Source organism: Pocillopora damicornis, chromosome 11 (genome assembly GCF_964200805.1).
Source record: "Pocillopora damicornis chromosome 11, jaPocDami1.2, whole genome shotgun sequence".
Classification (NCBI taxonomy): Eukaryota; Metazoa; Cnidaria; class Anthozoa; order Scleractinia; family Pocilloporidae; genus Pocillopora; species Pocillopora damicornis.
Window position 1 is genome coordinate 5,205,225 of NC_142680.1, and position 20,529 is coordinate 5,225,753.

Consider the following 20,529-nt stretch of genomic DNA (forward strand, 5'->3'; position numbering starts at 1 on the left):
AGTTAATCAACTGAGTTGATAATATTTCGAGATATAGTCCTTTCTCAGAGCGAATAGAAGAATATAGTGGGTTGTGTGTGATTATATACGTAGGAAAATACCTAGGTAGCTTGAAAAGCTTTAACACTCTAGAACAAAAATTTATTTTTAACATCGGTTCTCTTGTTCCCCTCGGTATGAACATTGACGCAGCAAAACAATTTATTTAGAAACTTACCCACTTTATTCATTTGAAAAAGAAACAGCACTCTAGAGTATTATTACAAGAATCCCATTGGAAAAAAAACATTGAAGTTAACGAAGTATATAAGTACTATAGTTATCCACTTTTGTGTTGCAAATGATGTGTTCATGGCAACGTCAAATTAGAACAAATGTGTAGCCAATAAGGGCAGATACATTTTCCATCATAAAAGCACCGTGATACTCGAGAGCGCCGTCAGTTTTATCCAGCGCTTAGCCTTACTGAGTCAGTTCGAGATCATTTGCTCAAAATTCAAGGTAAGTCGGTGTTAAAAGGGGTACATTTCTTAAGAAACTGTGATGCTGCGTTGGTGGGGAATGTCACAAGATAATTTGGTTTTAATAACGGAGTTGATAATGTGAATAAGTCACCGTTAAGAATTTGTAAAGCCAAGCTAGGTCAGTGTTATTTGGACTGATTCCTGAAAAGCCAGTGAGATCTTCATCTGTTATCGTTTGCTATACCTTTGCTATACCAAAAGAACGCTGAATGAATATTCATCGCCTCTCTTACCATTATACCGCTCATCGCCCCTCTTACCATTATTCCGCTCAAAATTTGGCACCTTTTCAGCTTACATGATTAACTGAGGCCTAAAATACGTCGTCATTTTACAAAATTTGTTATTTCGAAGCAAGGTTATCTTTGTTCCTGTTCTAACTTCTTTCTGAGTTGGTTTCAAAAGTATAACTTGTAGAATTGCGCGCGATATCAGAGAAAGAGAAATTATCTGAAGAGCACCGCGCCCACTGTTCCAGTAGGTTCCTAGGAAACCTTATGTAACCTTGTTAACAAATTAGTACCCCGTTCACAGGCTAGTTCACGAACCTCAAGTTATCCTTCAATTGAGAAATACAGAAAAAGGGAAATATATGATCACAAGTTAAGAAAAATTCAAGGCAAAGATAACAACAGTGTTGTCAGTGCAAATGCAAATACAATACTCTGGGTGACCCAAGGGAAACAATTATGAAATAAAGCATTATAATTCTTTGAATGAAGGGGTACATTTCTAAAGGAACTGTGGTGCTCTGTCGGTGGGCGAGTATAACAGGGTAATTTAGTATTATCAATTGGATTTATAACGTAAATTTGCCACCTTAAAAACGTTTCGAGCGTCAGCCCTTCGTCAGCACAGTTGATAATACTCAACTTAGTTGATCATACCAAATTACACATTATAATCCCTTATTTAGTGAAGGATGCCTTAAGGGATGATTAAGTCTTCCATTATTCTTCCTTTGAAGGAACAACCAGCTTTATGGAAGATAACTTTTATTTCCAGGACGTCCTTGATAAGGCTTGTTGGGAAATTTTTAGTTCTGTGTAAGGCAGCGCCGGGCAACATAGTTTCTCTTCCATTTTAGAAAGGGAACTTTTTTATCTACTTTACCTTTCAAATCTCTGTTTATTAGAAATGACGACCGCCAATAAAAGACAGCGAGGCGTAGTTAGGAGTCTCAGAAGACTCACCAACATAATAACCCCCTTGGGATGTTGCGAGAACATTCGAGTGACTTTATATTCAATTCTCGCGCAGTCCAAACATCCCACGTGAGTTATTACGTCGGTAAACCGATAAATAAGCGGTATATTTATTAATTTGTCTAGGTATACAGTTTTTTTCATGTTGATATGGTCAAGTTAAGTTCTTTCTTTATATCAAACTGATGATAAGAGTTGATGATCCCTTTAAAACTGAGGTCAAGGGTATTAAACCTTCCTTCGCAGGAAAAGTGTCCAAAAATGGCCGCGCACATCAAGTGGATGATACTGTTTATGGTTGTGGTAATAGGTGCAGCTGAAGCTGCCCCAAAATTTAACGTTTCGCCGGTAAGTTCTCGGCTCTGTTCATTTTTGAATGATGCGGTTTTCTAGTACATCACTTGATGAAACATTATTATCTGAGAAGTTTTGCTGAAATCACAATACGCGTATCCGATTAAACATCAACACCGGAAGCAAATGGTTCACAGGAAATTGAAATGGCCAGTTGGAATTATTGACGGTTTTAATTATAAACAAGTGATCTCATTCCATAAAAGATATATTACATTCCTTAATTATCAGCTTAATTAGGATTAGGAACCATTCATTATTCTCGACGGGGGGGGAAGAGGGTCAGAAAAGTTTTTTTGGGGCTGTCAGATGTTTTTCAGGGGGAACGGGAGGGGATCAGTTGTCGTTAAAGGAGGAACTTTTAAAAATTGATTGCGAAATCATAAGAATATCACCGAGCCCCAAGGGGGGAGGGAACGATCAGTTGAATTTAATCGTGTCACATCTGAAATCCTTCCTCCCCACTCAGGCGATAAATTAAGACTAGTAACTTGTTATAGCCAGACTTAATAATTATACTGCAAAAACTGAAATTTGAGTACAAATGTTAATTAAATTGAAATTAAGCAGGATTGCAACCATCACAATTAAATCATCACAAAAAGTTCTTTTTAGTCTCTACCGTTTATTTCGAGCCCTCGCGGAGCACCACAAACCGTATCAAGAAGTCAAATTCCACATCAGCCAAGGACTACGAGCCATCCTTCCTTTTAAGTGAAGTTTGTTGCGCGAGTAAACAAAATCAAAGAAAAAAAATTGATGTTAGCGCACTCTTACAATTTAGAGAGGAGCGCTATCATCACTTTTTTTTTTTTTTAATGTAAGCAGCGGACATCGCCGAAAAGGAGAAACTACTCGTAGACTACGTCAGCCTGTGTGGACAGGATTTTCAGTGATTCGGAAAGGAAAGTCATAGAAGAACTCTCATTGGGACGCTGGTCTAAAAGTTTTCGTGATACCGCCATAGTGAATCAAGAATAATTCTGTGGTCGAGGTTTTCGCACCATATTGACTAAAAGTTTGTTTTCATTGCAGAGAGAAACCAAGAACTATGTGCAAGATGAAAGTAAGTAGCAAGTTTTAAAAAAATATCTTGAAATGCAATATATTTTCAAAACTTCAACGAGCCACAGAATATTTTTTTTTTGGGGGGGGGGGGGGGGCGTGGGGGTCTTAACCCTTTACATCCTAACATCAGTATGTAAAGTCTCCATACCTTTCCGCTATACGTTTGATATGGCACTTACATGGAGAATTTGTCTAATTATCAAGAGTTTCTTGAGTTCGTGATCATTTCCTTTATTCTCATGACCTTAATGTTTGATTCAGGGGTGACAAAATCGGAAGAAATTAGATGGCTACCACTCTTAAGGACTAAAAGGTTAAAGCAATATGTACTCCAGATCGAGAGGTCACTCTTTCGCACTGTTGTGCTGCACACAATGCCTATCTCATCCCCCAAGAGTACAAATTGGCACCGGCATACTGTCTAAAATACTGGAAGATAGTCAGAGGGATGGGGGGGGGGGGGAGTGGTAAACCTAGTTAGACTAGCCCTCCATCCAGGGGGAGCTGGTGTAGCAAAATTCCTAGTCGCCTAATTCTACTTGATCCTGTGTATGTCTTAATGGTTAGGAGTTAACCAGTTAAAAAAAATGTGTACCATGTAACTTAATATTGTTCGTTGCTGCTTTACGACATCCCTTCTAAAGTTATAAGTCTTAATTTCGCCTTCATTTGTTTCTTTGTTCAGGTCTATTTAAAAGGCTGGACAGCAACAATGATGGATTTGTCTCTGAGAGTGAACTCAACAAGTTTAATATACAATAGAACAAAGTTAAGGTTTACGACCTTAACAGTAAGTATGGCCTTTTACACTTGTTAACCCCTTAAACCCTGAGAGTGACCAGCATCTAATTTTTCCTTACAATAAGTCATTCATTAAGATAATAAGAATTAAAGAAATAATCTCCAGGTTCTGATTGTTAAACGAATTCTCCTTGTCAGTACCAAAGAGAATGTGCAGAGAAGAGAATAGAGAATATCAGTGCTCATGTCAGGATGTGACGGGTTAAGGGTTGGAAGGGTTAGCGTTTGATTGAGCCTCCTAAAACAGGTGCATGATAAAAAAAATAGGTCCGCAATGGGAAACAGGTGTTCAGTTCTAGAATTTTCAGTTTATGTCTTGAAACCAGTATTTTCTGAATTTCTTGTAAGTTCTGAACAAGTTCTCTACTACTTTTAGTCTTTTACCCAAAAGAGGGGAGGATACTGTCGACAAAGTGTGAGAGCAAATTTGTTGTTATCGTTCTGGAATGAAATTCTGTCTAGTGTGTTTGATTTAAACCTTAACACCCTAACATCAGTATGCATATTCTCCGTATTGTTCTTTGTGCATTTCCTAAGGTACTGACAAGAAGAATTTGTTTAACAATCTAGCGCTTCTTAATTGATGATCATTTCCTTTATTCTCATGACCTGAATGTGTTATTCAGGGGTGATATTGTGAGGAGAAATTAGATGGAAGTTACTCTGAATGTTGAGAAGCTCAGTCTTTATGGTTTTCTTTCCGAAGATGACAAAAAATTAAGTGAAGAGGAACTGGACATCCTGCAGGCAGTTTCCAAAAACATCGAAGAGACAAATTACCTCAATCACTTTAGGGCAGCTGACCAGAACCATGATGGATATGTCACAGCCACAGAGCTGAAATCGCGATTCCAAGCTCTTGGAACAAGCTATACTTTGCAGCAAATGACTAATTTTATCAATAGCAAAGACCAAGATGGAGATCAAAGGTTTAACTACAAAGGTAAGAATTCACCATTTGAATTTAAAACAGATACATGCAGCGAGTCAGGGAATTTAGAGTTGTTTTTACAAGGACTGCAAAAAATAATCTTTAAAAAAATGTGACGTAAAAATACCGTGATGTATGGTTCACCATAATTTACGCAGTTTTTTCAAGGTGTGCTAAGTTAAGCTACGCAAAATGTTTTTACCAAACGACAACCAAGTAGCTACAGCGTGTTAAATGTACGAAAGGGAAAATAAAGAGCTGAAGCGCAGTGGTTCAGGAAAACGGCAAACACTGAAATTTTGTGCAAACGCTTTCTGCCGTTTGCTTAGTAAACTGAAGAGATTTGCATATACTGCGAACAAGATGTTTGCATTTGTAGACCTCTAAGGATGATGGGATCGTAGGAAAATTTGCCAAAATCAGAGTTCAATTTTTGCACTTTGCCATTTGCCCTTGTCATAAAGTCATTAGTTGATGACGGTCTTGGAAAGTCCACTCGTGGCTAAGGGACGTGTATCTTGTTCAGTGTATGGGCTACAGACATACGACGACAAAATACTTCTTTAACATTCATCGTAACTCTATGTTATTTCTCCAGTTACCTTTAGTTTTTTTTGGTTTGGATGCATCTTGTTGTTTGTTGTTTTCTGTATTTCAACCATAACGGAAAGACTTCTTTGAATAAGAGCTGATTATCTTTCCTGGTAGAAAAGGCTGGGATTTAATTGTTGTGAAATAGAAATAGTCTTATAGAAAGATTTTTTGCGTCTTGTCACGAGTGTGAGACAAAGAAAAAATTCTGAGTCCTAAGCTCGTGACAAGACGAAAAAATCTTCCTCTATTTCTTTACCGAGCTCAAACCTCACCATCTTTCTTATTCTGTTCACAAAAATGGCCTTCTCTGTCTTTTTTCATTAACCTTACATAGAAGCCTTTAAACTCTGGCAATGATCCCTATTTCTTTCTTTCTTTTTTTTTTTAGAGTTTAAAAAAGCGTTGTTTAACGCGGTGTGAGATCTGAAGGACCCCAGATCACCCTGATGTGTCCTCAGCATTGTGATACAGTGAAGGAAGATGATTCAGATCTTTGCTTGTGAAAACTGTCTACCTTCCGGCTTATCTGAAAGGTTAATAAAATAGTGATGCAGTATTCTAGACTGTTTTTATTTTTTTTCCTTTTTCCATTGGTCTGTGAATTGCGTTGGCAACAACAGCGCGTCAAAAGTAAATGCAAATTAGGATTTTCCTAACTGAAGAGATTTTAAATTTCTTGCACTCTATCAAAAATGGTTTCGGTAAATTTCCAGATGTAAAATGGTTTCGGTAAATTTCCAGATGTACCTTGTTTTTTTTTTTTCCCACACGCCTTAGAAAAAAATTTTACAGCCCTGAAAACCTAACACCCAAAGTACCTACACTTTCACGGCCAAAATATTCAACATTCAGTATCCCATGGTCCAATAAATCTAAGACCTAAAAAAAGACATCTGAATCCAAAGGACCGAAGACCCGAAAACCACTGCCCCGAAAAAGACAAAAAATAAAATTATTTTGACGCATCAGAGCGCATACAACACCGTCAGCTTCGTATTCCAGCACCAAAGAAACCGAAACTCCCCTCTTATGGCGATGAATTATTAGCTCGTAAGAAAAAATAGCGGATCAATATCAGTATCTGGGCAACTGCCCACCTACCCCTCCCCTAACCCAACAACAGTCTATTGATAACAAGTTAGGGTTAATGTTGGGTTAGGGGAGGGGTAGGTGAGCAGTTACCCAGATACTGATATTGATCCAAAATAGCTTTAACCCCTTAACCCCTAAGAGTGATTAGCTTCTAATTTCTCTTTACAACATCACCCTTGCATTACACATTAAGTTATTGAGAAAAAAGGAAATGATCACCACCAAAAAGCAACTCTTTCTTGTTAGGCAAATTCTCCTTGTCACTGTCATACGAAAAGTATAAAGAACAGTGAGTTTAATTGCTGCTGGTGTACTTGGTTACAACCTTGATTCCTTTGCTGACAGCGTTTTTAGCCAGTTCACCGGGCAGAAGCAGCCTGATGGCAGTCTGGTCCTCGCGAAAACTGGTGGTCGATTTCTTGTTGTAGTGGGCAAGGCGAGAAGATTCCTTGGCGATGCGCTGTCGTTGACGAACGAGTTCACGATGCCCATGGCTTTGCTGGAGATACCAGTGTCGGGGTGAACTTGCTTCAATACCTTGTAGATGTAGATAGCATAGCTTTCCCTTCTCTTTCCTCTCCTCTTCTTCTTTCCATCAGCAATGGCTTTAGCGGTAAAGGTAACATTAAGGGAACCAAGTCTGGGAGCCGCTCATCCCGAGTAGGGCTTCAATTTCCAGTGGGTTGAATCCACAGTCTTCTACGCAAAGGCAATTACGCTGAGCGAGTTAGCGCCTGTACTCCAGTGTACTTGGCTGCCGTGTTTGAACATTTGAGCGCTGAGATCCTCAAGTTGGCGGGTCACGCTGCTCGTGACAACAAGAAGACAAGAATCATTCCCCGTTACCTTCAGCTAGCTGTCTGTAATGACGAATAATTGAACAAACTACTGGCTGTTGTCACCATTCCACAGGAAGGCGTTCTTCTCAAAATACAGGCTGTATTTCTGCCCAAGAAGACAGAAAAGAAACCCAAGGCTTGAATCAGCTTTTCATCATCTAAAACAGCCCCATTAGAAAGCACCAAATATTACAGAAGTCTTGACCAATGAGCGAATTCTCACACAAACACCAAATTATTATCAACATTTTAACACCAACTCTTATCTTCTCCGAGATATTTCCTAGATTAGAATTTGGGATTTTTCTGTCAAACTATACCCATTGTTACAGCTTTGATTCGTTCCTCTGGTAAGGTCACGATATCACTGACCGTTGCAGGAGTTTGCGCTAAAAAAATTCGATATGAGATAACTCAAACCTGCTAGTCACTCTTAGGGGCTAAATGGTTAAGAAAAATAAAATTTTGAATTCCTTTTTGTGAAAGGTACCGGACTTTTTCTTTCAAAGCAAGAGGAACGCACTTCACTGATCTCGAGATCTTGCGCTTCTATCACAGAACAGGTAACCTTCAAAGTTTAAGTTTTCCTCGTAATCTTCGAGAAAATATGCTTCTTTTATTCGAGCGCAATCACGTTGCGCTGTTAATACCGTCTAAAACGTTTGCGCGCAGCTTTGTGTAAGATGTGGTGCTCACATAAAAATGTGGAAGCGAATTTGGTACTTTCGAAAACGCTAGGAAAATCTGCTCGTCTCTCGTCTCTGGACTCTGTAGCTAACATTTACCAAGATTCACATTTTACGTATTTCTGAAGGGGGGAGGGGGGGGGTCAAGGGCACCCCAGGACCCTCCCTTGCTTCGTTCTTGTATTCAAGTCTCTGTCTTTCCTTTGCTTTTGAAGGAAACTATTCGCAAATACTTTTGATTGACAACTCTTTCCATAGTGTCATGCGATCGAATGCTTTCTAGCTGAAATGAGAAACATAACATTGAGACTTTCAAACATCTTTCGCTTCGTGTAAAAAAAAAAGCAAAATAAAAAGACGTCAGCATGCAACCCACAGACCCACAGGCAAATGGATCGAGCGTATTAGCCTACAAAGCGCACGCCTTGTAAAGCTATGTTATAATGAGCTTTTCCATAGGAAATGTAAATGGGGAAGCATCTCCGAAACAAAAACCAACAAAAATTACGGACATGTTTTGTCTCCTGAAGAAGAGTGCATCGCTTTAAGAGGGAAGTTTTCCGCATTGCAGCGAACATATAGCTTACCCCTAAACATAAAATTGTTATCCAGCAGACATTTTAGTGAAAATATTTCACTGCCATACTAGTCAGTTTATATGGGTTTTTGATGCCGAGATGCATCATGACGCATGCAGCCCCTAAATGGTCAGCATTAGATTCCATCCACCAAAACCACCTTGGTCGAGAGGGACTGAGATGGAATGATGGACAACTCATGACTTGTTATACTAAATGAAAATTACGAAGCTACGACAACATGCCGACTTATCCCGATGATCTAAGTGTATTATTTGTTTGGGAAATTGCGTCAAAACTTTTTACTCAAGAAATGGTAAGTATTAATTTATTGTTCGATTGTAGTATTATAAAACATTTTACGCAATTTTATGCAGATATTTCACGTATTTAAAAGGTGCCCAGATGTTACGTAGTTTTGGTGGATGTCATTAGGGAACATCCACCAAAACTTTGACCAAAACCATCAACAATATATTTTTTTAATTTTATCTATAGCCACTGTTAGATGTTCAGGGAGACAAAAGATTTATACCAATAATTAGCAGTTAGTGCTCTGGCTAATCATTTTTTATGGTGCACAATTGCTGACCGACCAAACGTTCATAATGATTATCATAACTCGTAACACATAGAATAAAGTGGTTTTGGTGGATGTTTCTCTCCATCCACCAAAACCACCATAGCAATTTCTGCCACTTCCTTACAGAAGACTGATGTGACCTGCTATTTGGAGTACATAACCAGAATCTATTTCTTTGTATTTAGAGATATTTTGCAAAGTTCTTGAGTCAGCACCTTTTATTATTGAAACCATAATCATAATAGAATACAAAAGGTTCTGGTGTGGCAATCATGTAATCTTGAAACAGGAGAGTTTTTAACTGACTTAAACTAACTTAAACAGACATTTGCAACAAAATTCCAGGTCCAGAAATTTCTTCCACTATTTCTGCTAAAATCACAGCCTTTAAGTACAACAAATCAGCACATCAGTAATTGTTATCAGGGGTCTGAAAATCCTATAAATCTTTCACATTTATTTCAAGTAAACTTTAATTTCACATGGATGAATAAGTATACACTCAAGATGCAGAATGTCTTACATTTTACAAATTATTTCCCTTTTTATGGATAGACAGTGAAAGGCCTTTGCCACATTGGTGAATCAAACCATTGTATACCATGCATTTTGTGATAATTGTTTGTTTTTGCTCGCAATATCCAGAAAAATGGAGGGGATAAATTTAAATAGCAAATTCTATTAATGGTTAAAATTAAGTAACATTGGAAGATCAAATTAACTTTGTACTTTTTTAAAATTCAGTTTTGGTTTCTTGCTTATTCCAGCCTCTTAATATTCAAAAGCATTCCTTGTCATTTTTGTGTTCTTTTGTGTAACATAACTTGAAAAATAAACACAGAGAAAGGAAACCACAAAGGATTAAACTTGAAGCTAAAGCAAAGTTTAAGTTGAGCCATAGCTGATCCAAATACTGAGCACTTTGTATTGTAACCCATTTAGCAGTAAAGTTTATCTATATGTCTGCCAGCTTTTCACAAGTCTTACCCCTCTCCTTCAAAGGCTCTATAAATAAATTTTTCTTTGTGGTCTCTAATTGATGATAAGTATATTACAGCTCCTCAATTTCCCTCTCTCAAGACAAGGTTACTCTAAATTTAACAAAGTAATGGACTTGGTAAAACTCAAACTATAATTCAGCTGGCTGCTACTTGCAACCTTAATTTCTTGATATCAGTTTACAATAATCAATATGTTATAAATAAGAACCCTAATGCTTAATTTTGCATTGATCACCTTCCTCCTTTTCATTTGCAGACCAGACTGGAACCTCTATAGGTGTGTTTGCTTGTTTTGAGTGGGGATGGAAGAAAAGGAGTCATGCTGCATATCTGATTTATTAAACCGGATTTGTTCTGTTTATACATGAGTAGAACTACCTTGTTCTCTGAAAAAAATAAAATTTCTTGCATTTTTATCTGTGTTTTGCAGTCAAACTTCCTTGTGTCTTAGACAAGAAATCTTATTTTCTTGAAAACAAAATCTTTGTTTCCAGCCTTCTGTAATAGGTAAATATAACAGTGTAAGATGAGTGACAGTGTATTTCTCAAGTTTTTTGGAACGTGACAAAATGGAAGTGTCATAGCGTGATAAGGAGCCAACATATGACTGCTTGATAGAAAGCAAAAAATGCAGAATTGCATATATTTTCTCCTTTGTCAGCAGCATATGTTAGTGAAAAGTTCTTATAATTGTTAACTTCTAAACTATCTTCAATTTAGCCAAGATTGAACTGTTATCACGTTTGTCATAAAAAGTATTCTGAGATCAATGTCATATGACCCATTCATGTATTTGACCTTTCGAATTAGCAAGCCATAGTTGACAGTAACAAAAGGTTGAGGATAAAAAGAAATTATTATATACAGTAATTCTTCTCTGCATCTTTTCGTTTCCTTTTCTCTCCAGCTGTTTTATCTATGCCATGCTGGCAATTGAACAGTTTCCTTCCCAAAATTAGGAAAGGCACACCAGTAAAATCGAATTTTTGCTCCTTAAATATCTCATGCATCTTCCCCGAGTATTTTGTGACTTCTGTCCGAGGAAGGAGGTGTAAGCATTAAGTTAACCCGAATGATTCCACAATTGTGGTATCATCCCAATTAGTGAGAATGCACAATAGCGATAGCAAAGCTTTGTAATGCCAAAGAGCTATATCAATATATATATATATATATATATATATATAACTATATATATATAACTATAACTATATATATAACTATATATATAACTATATATATATATATATAACTATATATATATATATATATATAACTCTATATATATATATATATATATATATATATATATATATATACACCGGTGTTCCCGAAACCTTTGACAGCTTTAAAGAAAGAAAACTTCGTCGTCAACCCTGTTTTAATTCCGCAATAAGTTTATGCGCCTCATCAACAGAATTGACGTATCCTTAATTATCTGCATGTCTACCATCAAGCAATGTTTCGCGACTTAAAATTCTCGCTATGTTGTTTCTGTTTGTTCCTCAAGAATCATGGGATTTACAGCTTCGGATGTTCGGCTACATCACTTGCGGATTTCCGAGAATCTTCGGTTATGTTTTTCAAGTCATTAAATATTCCATCTCAGTCCTTCTCGACCGAGGTGGTTTTGGTGGATGGAATCTAATGCTGACCCCCCTAAATGGTCTGGCGGGACTCGATCCCAGGGTCTTACCGTTATTGTCTCGAAAATTGGCGGTCACGCTCGCGCTTCGTGAAGAGTACTCAAGCTCTTTTTTAGTGTTGTTTTCAGTCGCGCACTCGAGAACCAGACTGGAAAACGAGTCAGTTACGAGCTTAATGTTTTATTTTCCACACAAAAAATGAGTTATTACTAGGGATCACGACGAAGAAGCAGAAAGAGAAGCAACCTCGGTAGTGGAACACTTGGTGTTAGTAACGTGAACAGTTCGGAAACTTCTTATGTGAGTCTCAAGATTCATAACAGTACAGCTCTAAGTCAATACACAATGCCACAGTACTATAGAAAAAAATACTTTAAGTAGTCTCAACATAGGCCGTCAGTCCTTCGGTGAAATTATCGGAAGGCTAAATCCGAAGGTCGAGGGTTCGATTGTTTAGGAGGACTCACAAATTGTAATTATCCTAAGCTCGTGACAAAAACGAGTAACGTCCTCATTTATCCTCCAGGATCCAGGAGTTAGGTAGTATATTGTACATCCCTTCGGGTGGTCGGTATATCAAGGGTTAATGCTCAGGGCTGAAAGGTTATCTGTTAAGATTAGCTTTGATGGCTGCAAATGGCTGGATGAAGTTGATATTACACAATGTATGTTAGCTCTTTTTTCCGTGAGCAGTGTAGCAAAATGAAATGATTTTTTTCTTAACCCTTTAACTCCTAAGAGTGATTGATATGTTATTTCTCCTTACAGCATCACTATTTAATAAAACAGGAAGGCCATAAGAATAAGGGAAATGATCAACGACCAGAGAGGCTCTTGATTGCTGATCACACTTTCCTCATCAGTATCATGGAAAGTTTATAAAGAACAGAACAAAGAATATGCCTACTGCTTCTAGGGTTTAAAAGGTTAAAGATGGTCATCATGGGTTAAAGTTCATGGCAACACTCCACCCAAAAAATATCTCAAGAGTTACCCCCACCCCCTCTCCCCCTGTGAGGCAGTTGCATTATCTTCAGATACACCTGTTTCTGGAAGAGGTTGATTTATTTAACCCTTTACCCCCTAACATCAACATGCATATTCTCCATACTGTTCTCCATACATTTCCAAAGAGGCTAACAAGGAGAATATGTATAGCAATCAAGAGCTGCTTTAGTGATCATCTCCTCTATTTTCATAACTTCATGTTTGATTCAGGGGTGATATAATAGGGATAAATTAGATGCTTGTCACTCTTAGGGGCTAAAGGGTTTGGTGTAACCTCCTGCTTTGTCTTCAACATAGAGCCTCTTCACAACATGTCATCTTTTTACTATATTTAGAGAAATGCTGATCTAGAGGCAATCGATTTATCCAAAGATGGGCAAATGCAGAAGAAAAGGCAGAAGAGTAGCGACAATTCTGAAATGAAACAAGCCAAAAAATCAAAAAGAAACAAAGCACTAAGTTCTGGTAGGAGATTACAAGAAGCTACAAAAGTTCCTGGCCAAACTGTGAAAAGAAAGGTCAGAAAGAAAGATAAAGATATGAAAGATACTGTTCCACAGACTACCACTGGTACAAGAAGGAAAAAACAAACAAGAGAAACTGATTCAACACCTTTGTTTGAGCCTGAGGGAAGTTTGGCTGATGTAGAAGATTCAGAAGCTATGGATTGTACTGAGGAACTCTCTGAGCTCATGAGTGACCATGAGTTCTTACGACAACAAATCAAAATACTTAAGAAGCCATTCCAGTTAGAGAAGGACTGCCCCTCTTTATCAAAGATTAAAGGTAATGGCTTTACCCCCCAACACCTTAAAATCAGTAGACATATTCTCCATACTGTTCTCTGCACACTTTCTAAGATACTGTTAAGGGGAATTTGTTTAACAATCAAGAACTTCTGTAGTTGGAAATCACATCCTTTTTTCTCATTGCCTTGAATTTTGGTTTGGCAGTGATACTGTATAGAGAAATTATGTGCTGGTTGACAACTTATTGTTACAAATTATCTTTCGAACTTATTAAAACTTAACCAGAAGTTGAGAAAGATGTGTTTTTTTTGTCTTGTCACGAGCGTGGGACAAAGGAAAATTCTGAGTCTCCATGAGGAGTCGAACCTCAGGCCTTCAGATTCCACAATTCGATGCTCTAACCACTGAGCCACAGAGACTCCACAGTGAACTAATATTGGTCTTTAGCCAGAATTTGTTGATTACTTTTTCATGTAATGATTGTTATGGCAAACTTTATGGTCTTCTTCTTTTTTCTTCCAGAATTTTTTTTTATTGAATTTACAGATTTATTTACTTTTTGATTTCAAGAAAAAGATGCCAAGCATATTCCTTTACAAGTTATCAACAATGCATTGAGAAAAGGTACGGATAGTCATGGCATGATCTATGATGGTCACAGAAGTATTAATGATTCTAGTTAACCCTTCAACTCCTGAGATCTCACCAGTAATTCTCCTAACTGTCTGCTATGCAGTTCTTGTGGTGTTAGCTTTGAGAATTTGGTATTGGATCAACTAATAATCCCCAAATTAATATTTGTCTTTATTCTCATCACTCGTCTGCTTGATATTGTATTGATATTGTACGGAAAATTCTGTCTTGGTCACTCATGGGAGTTGAAGGGTTAAAGACAGTTGCAAATTCTCAAGATCCCAAATGTTTCAAAAGGAGGATTCAAAACATTTCTTTCAGAAGCTAATTCATCCTGGAGGATGCGAAAAACATGGCCTATTCCAGGCATTCAGTCAATGAAATACAGCGCTATGGGAAATGGTGCAGTAGTTGCAGAGGAGAAAAACGCCAAATTCGTCATCTGTGTTTTTATCAAAAAAAATAAGTACAGTTTGCAAAAAGTGAGAAGACACTCCTTTTTCATTTTATACACATGTAAATTTGATGAAGCAACCAAAATTAAAAACATATGTTATATATCAAGAGTCCACTTGTGATTTCTTTTGATTTCTATGCAAAAGTATTCTTAAATTTCAATTACCAAAATTGGTGCAGCTTATCTGTAAGTGCCACTTATATGCTAGTGTTTATGTTAGTTGATGAAAATTGCCTCCTTTTCCTTCAAATTTTTCCCTTTTTCAGTCAATCATAAAACAGAGGATACCGTTATGCGAAATCTAAACAGACTTGCACAGAGAAAACTACTTGAAAATTTATCTGCTGCAAGACAGGATTCAAGGAGCAGTCCTAGATCTGATCAACAGCTAAAAAGGTAATTATTTTTAGAAAATATTGGTCTATGTTTTTGTAGATTTGCGCTTTTATGTGTTGTTTATATCTCAGTGTTGAGTGTCAGCTCACACTAATTTCTGCATAACAATAAATAGCTTATAAGAAAGTCAACATTATTAGTGCTGTGACACAGGTGTTTCTTTTCCTGTAAAAATGTTTGTGGTCTTGAGCAAAGCAGGCTGGCAAGAGGTGCAGGAGGGGTCTGTCTAGTTATGAGGGGCCCCTGTAACTAATTCGACCTGGTTGTGCCACAATCAGGGTCTGCTCAGGCTATTGAATGCAATTATTGTGCCAATCAATAATTTGAAACATTAACAACAACAACACCCCCCCCCCCCCCATGGCTACCCCTGGCACATTTGACTGTTGTCTGTACAACAGTCATTTAATAACCAGCTGCCATCTGCAAGAATGCACTCTTGCCCTTTCTAGGAGGGTAGAGGGTCCTGGAGAATTCAAGCCTATGAAATAATTGAAAGTGATCTTTTTTTTTGTAGATATAAAGAAGTGCAGGAAAGAGTGATGAATCTTGAAAAAGTTCATCAGGAAATCAGAAACCAACATGCTCAACATAAGGTAACATGCATTTACACCCTAACATCAGTATGCATATTCTCCATAATGTTCTTTTTACATTTCATGAGATAATGACAAGGAGAATATGTTTAACAATCAAGAGCTGCTAGGTGATGATTTCCTTTATTCTTGTGACCCTAATGTTGATTCAGGGGTGATATTGTGTGAGGAGAATTTAGATGCCAATCAATGTTGTGGGTCAGATGGTTAAGGATCATCAGTAAGCACTGCCATAGTAAATAACTGGCATGAAAGCAGATACCTCAATCTGAAGTGGCTTTAACCTGCAGTGCAGGTGTCTTATTAGGGCAAGCTAACATTATAAGCTTGCAATCTTTTATATGATCTGCCATGTTTGATCTTTGATTTGGAGTTTGAGTGGACGGTGGGGTTACGGAGTAGGGGAAGGGCAAGAAGACTCCCCTACCCTCACTACCCTTTTGTTAAGAAAATACCAAGCATTTGCTTGCCAAAATTATGCCTGCCCTGTAGGCTAAAGTGGCTTCTGTGAGTATTTTTGTGATGTTCCTTTTGAAGAATTCTGACAACTAAAATCAAAGCTAACAGCAGTAGGAGCCCTGAAAAGTATTTGTAGATTCTTGGTGGCTTTCCTTAAAATTATCTGATTTAGTTTATTTTGATTCATTGAACTTAGTAAAGCTGTTCACTTGTACATCTTTCCATGGCTAGGCTATTGGTAGTTTTGTGTCGCAGCTGGAAGGTGACATTGAGAAATTTGACAACAAAGAATTGGTGGCAGAGATAAGAAGAACCAATGACTTACTTGGTATGTTTAGTACAAGTTTGGTAGACACAGTATCCCAACATTTGGGATACTGGTCTCTTATGGCCTGGCCAATCATTCTCTTCTGTTCTTGCAAAAGACAGTTTACCATCACAGTGCTCTCTTCACCCAGGGTGCAGTTATTAGAAAGGCGAAAAGTGATAATCCAGAATTAAAAATTTAACTTGTCCTTGATTTTTCTTGAATTATAGCATATATTAGGACTTACATTTTCAAGAATTTTACCTTAAGTGTACTTGAAAAAAATGGAAGGTAAAAATAAACACAATTAAAATTGTCTGAAAAGCTTAAAAACTGAATCAAAAATTGTTGGAAAATCCTCAGTTAACTTAATTGTGTTTTGAATAGCAGGGGCCAAAATTATAAATGCACACCAGCATCATCATCCATGATAAAAGGTTAAGAGGTACCTCTGTGATGGATCAGCAGCCCATCAAAGGGGAAAAACTGATATACTGCTAGTCACTTCATGTTATGATAACCAGAATAGGTTTTAGTATGATGGGCCCTCTGACATGTAACCTAATGTTATCTTTATCTGTTGTTATAACAATTCTTGCCTTTGTTTTCCTTTCTATTTTTCTGGTAACCAGGTAGTGCCAATTTGAAAAATACAAACAAGGACAAAGAGATTCATGGAAACCCAGGTCTGGAGCTCAGATTTTTATCCTCATATTGTTTTTAGTTACCTTGCAAGTAAGCTCCTCTAGGTGATGCAGCAACATGTGCTGATAGATAGAAAGTGCCTGGTGTTTCAGACCCTGGTCAGCTGTATCTCGGAAATGTTGTGGTCACTCATTATGTTGAATACACTAGTTATGAAGGATAAGCATGTGTCTCATGTGGTAGTTACTTCCAAACTGGATCAATACATTTTGATGGCATACCACCGGTTTTCTTCAAGTGATGATTTCCACTGGATATGCCTCATGTTATGAAGCTTTTTGCTCCACTGTGATTGGCTGGTTCTTGACAGCTATGTTTAGGGGCATTTCAAAGACGTCTTCCTGTTGTTGGTTGTTGTGGAAGGTCAAATGGGAGTTTGTGCTCGAGCTATTTTAACCAACTACTAACTCAATTTTCAAAACTATTTGAAGATTTTTTTTTTTCAAAAGAATGATTTCTTTATTATTTTTCTTGTAGATTCCAGGCCTGAAGTGACTTCGACAGATAATGATGATCCTTGTAGTCATGAACAGCTGGTTCAGATACTTTTTAAAGACTGATGATATATTTGTAAATAAAGAAAAATTTCATACAATGAACTGAATTGTTTTGTTTTTATTGATTCTTACGGCATGATATATTGCAGAACAGAGGCATAATTTCATGATGTCAATATATGGATTTTGGTTTCAGACACATAGTAAAAAAAATAAATTATTTAAGGTTGGGATAAGGAGTCCCCGATAGATTGGCTAGTGCTTCAGTGATATTATTCTTTCCCATTGCCTCCCTGTTTTAAAATGTATTGATATTGTAGGGAGAAATTTTTTTGGTTGCCCCAGGAGTTGGGGGTTTGAGCTGATTTTCACTTTGACTCAACCATAAGTGCAAGCCATTATAAGGAGATGTGTCAATTGACAAACTTTGGAAATTGCCTATGAGAATATGCATCACAAACCATCATTATTAATTGTCTAAAAGTGCAGCTCAAGTCATATTTTATAGTCTATTTAATAATTTCTTAGACATTAATGACTTTTTTCACGAAATCCCTTTAACAGCCAAAGCTCATAATGGAAGTGAGGTTGAGGGTTCTTCGTGTCTTTAGCTTTCTGTGCACGTGTTACGTGCCTACCTCTTACTAACTAAAGGTTCTTGGCATTGTGGGTATATACATCCAAACATCCAAAATGGCGGACGAGAGGTTTGAGCCAGGTGAGAATAATGCAAATTGTAATCATAATATGGTCTTTATTCCTTTGAAAATGCACCAGGAAATTTCATGTTATCGTTAATGTGTTAATGAGAAACTCCCTTTTTATTTTAAGTGATGAAAGTGACTGCTAAAGAGATGGCGGACGCGAAACTTCCCTTGGCGGCCAGAGATTACTGTGCCCACTTACTCATTCCTCTTCTGAAGTGTAGAAAGGATACTTACTATTTACCATGGAAGTGTCACCATGAGAAGCATGCTTGGGATAGGTGTCAGTACGATGAGTGAGTATATGCAACAGGGGCGAATGGGCGAAATGTTTCACTGACTTACTATCTAGGTAGCTTTTATTATGGCAGGTCCTCTTATAAGTCGACGCTTATTTTGTTGATAAATTCCTCTTTATGGCTCGAATTCAATGGCTAGATTAATTGGGAATATACCTAAAAACAGAGTTATTAGAAGGGAAAAAGAAAAGATTTGTAACTACGGAATTTTTAAGACAATATTATGTCGTAGTTATTGATGCAAGGAAATGTATTGTGCGATATGTGTTCACCAGTGATCGAGTATGTCAACTGGTCTGGATACAGAACAGATTTCCTTCACTCCCTTACTGATTTCTAAGTCTCCCACATTAAAAAAAGTGAGCTAGGATAAATATAGAATGATGCAGTGAATTTCTCTCCATCCTCCCCCCTCCCCTCCACTTTGTGATCCACGTAATTCACTCTTCTGGTCAATATCAACGTTCCCTTTCCCATCATAACAAGTCCACTGCAGAAATAGCAACCCAACTCCTTGTAAGTCATTAGTGTTAAATAAGAAATACTATTCCCAAGTGAAATATTGAGTGGGATTGCCTTGAAATGTTGCATGTAGTGCACACCATTATATTGAACTATGTTCAACTAACATTTCAATTTAGGCTTATTTTTGTAATTGTTTGGAAAACTTAAAATTTACAAACATGATCTCTGCCATGAATCAGCTATAGGAAGTACAAGGGCTACTGCAATTCCCAATGTCTGGGAAACTTAGTGTCAATTAATAGTAAACTATCTAAGTATCCATGCATTTAGCATATTTTAAGGTAAGCTCTGTCTCCTTTTTGAAACAGCTACATGTACAGAGTGAGAGAGAAGGAGCGCAGGAAACTTCAGCAGTCAGCAGAGTGAAACTCTACCAACTTTCTCTGCTGCCAGTCTGTGTGACCTCCTGAGCCATCTTATGACGAATGATGATACTTTTGTATAAAGACAGTACATGAATTTGCAGAACCTCTGATGTTGTAAATTGTTACAAGGGAATTAAAAGTAACCATGTTTTCCAAATAAGACAGTTTTGTTCTTTTACTCATTTAAATTTTCTAGGAGATTGTAAGAGTCACTGTCTCCTCTGCAAGAGTTATCTGAGCTCATTCATCAAAACTTTCTCACAACACTTAACCTGAGGGAGGGACACACCAAAGAATGTACAATTGGGAGGATTCATTAACTGGGAGACTATGCGAGTCATGTTTGAATTCCCTTAACCATTTCAATCTGAAGATTTCATTCACAATTCTTCCTAATTAATAAATTTTTCTTTATTTTTGTCACTTGTCTGCTTGATTATATATTGATATTGTAATGAGAAATTCTGTCTTGGTAACCCATGGGAGTTAAGAGTTAACGATAAGATTTAAGAATCACTGTTCCATTGACAAGAGTCATCTGGGCTCCTTTGACAGCACTTTGAGTTTTGTACTACACCTAACTGAAGGGAAAGGAGGCAGACTATGTGAGTTGCATATGAACTCTGATAAGTCTGTTGCTTAAATCTGGAAGGCAATCTGACCAGTGTAGAGTTAAAACGTGAACAATAACTCTTCATTTTGCTTATAACCATGCAGACAGGTTTCTTTCTCAAAATTCCATTTTGCTTATCTAAGCAACAAGGACAACCCCACTCTTGTTTATGGCAGCTCTAATGCCTCAGTTTGTTTTCAAAATTGAGACCCCTTGCCCTTGGAATTTACTTTGAAATGGCTCAGAAGAAATATTTCCGATAACAGTGCGAGAGATCATAATGACAGAACAGACACCTACATCTTAAAATTCTC

At 37.4% G+C, this 20,529-nt stretch overlaps 2 protein-coding genes, 1 long non-coding RNA gene and 2 pseudogenes across 3 annotated transcripts; all 5 read left to right on the forward strand.

Annotated features, from left to right (window-relative positions):
• Nucleotides 1–1,990: 1,990 nt before the first annotated feature.
• LOC149037143 (uncharacterized) lies at nt 1,991–5,897 on the forward strand (annotated as a pseudogene).
• A 60-nt stretch (nt 5,898–5,957) lies between these two features.
• On the forward strand, nt 5,958–7,550 carry LOC149037144 (histone H2A-like; annotated as a pseudogene).
• A 1,256-nt stretch (nt 7,551–8,806) lies between these two features.
• On the forward strand, nt 8,807–10,670 carry LOC149037145 (uncharacterized). Its single transcript, XR_016180971.1, has 2 exons — nt 8,807–8,988; nt 10,513–10,670. It is a non-coding gene; the product is annotated as an uncharacterized LOC149037145 (long non-coding RNA).
• A 1,273-nt stretch (nt 10,671–11,943) lies between these two features.
• LOC113671707 (uncharacterized) lies at nt 11,944–17,811 on the forward strand. The gene is made up of 8 exons (XM_089186934.1): nt 11,944–12,202; nt 13,246–13,696; nt 14,230–14,283; nt 15,016–15,145; nt 15,663–15,741; nt 16,432–16,528; nt 17,140–17,193; nt 17,690–17,811. The coding sequence occupies exons 2-8, from the start codon at nt 13,291–13,293 to the stop codon at nt 17,770–17,772; spliced, it is 903 nt and encodes a 300-aa protein (XP_089043060.1). The 5' UTR covers nt 11,944–12,202; nt 13,246–13,290; the 3' UTR covers nt 17,773–17,811.
• Nucleotides 17,812–18,290: 479 nt separating this feature from the next.
• Nucleotides 18,291–19,759, forward strand: LOC113671726 (NADH dehydrogenase [ubiquinone] 1 beta subcomplex subunit 7). The gene is made up of 3 exons (XM_027187975.2): nt 18,291–18,427; nt 18,541–18,709; nt 19,546–19,759. The coding sequence occupies exons 1-3, from the start codon at nt 18,403–18,405 to the stop codon at nt 19,601–19,603; spliced, it is 252 nt and encodes an 83-aa protein (XP_027043776.1). The 5' UTR covers nt 18,291–18,402; the 3' UTR covers nt 19,604–19,759.
• The last annotated feature ends 770 nt before the right edge of the window (nt 19,760–20,529 follow it).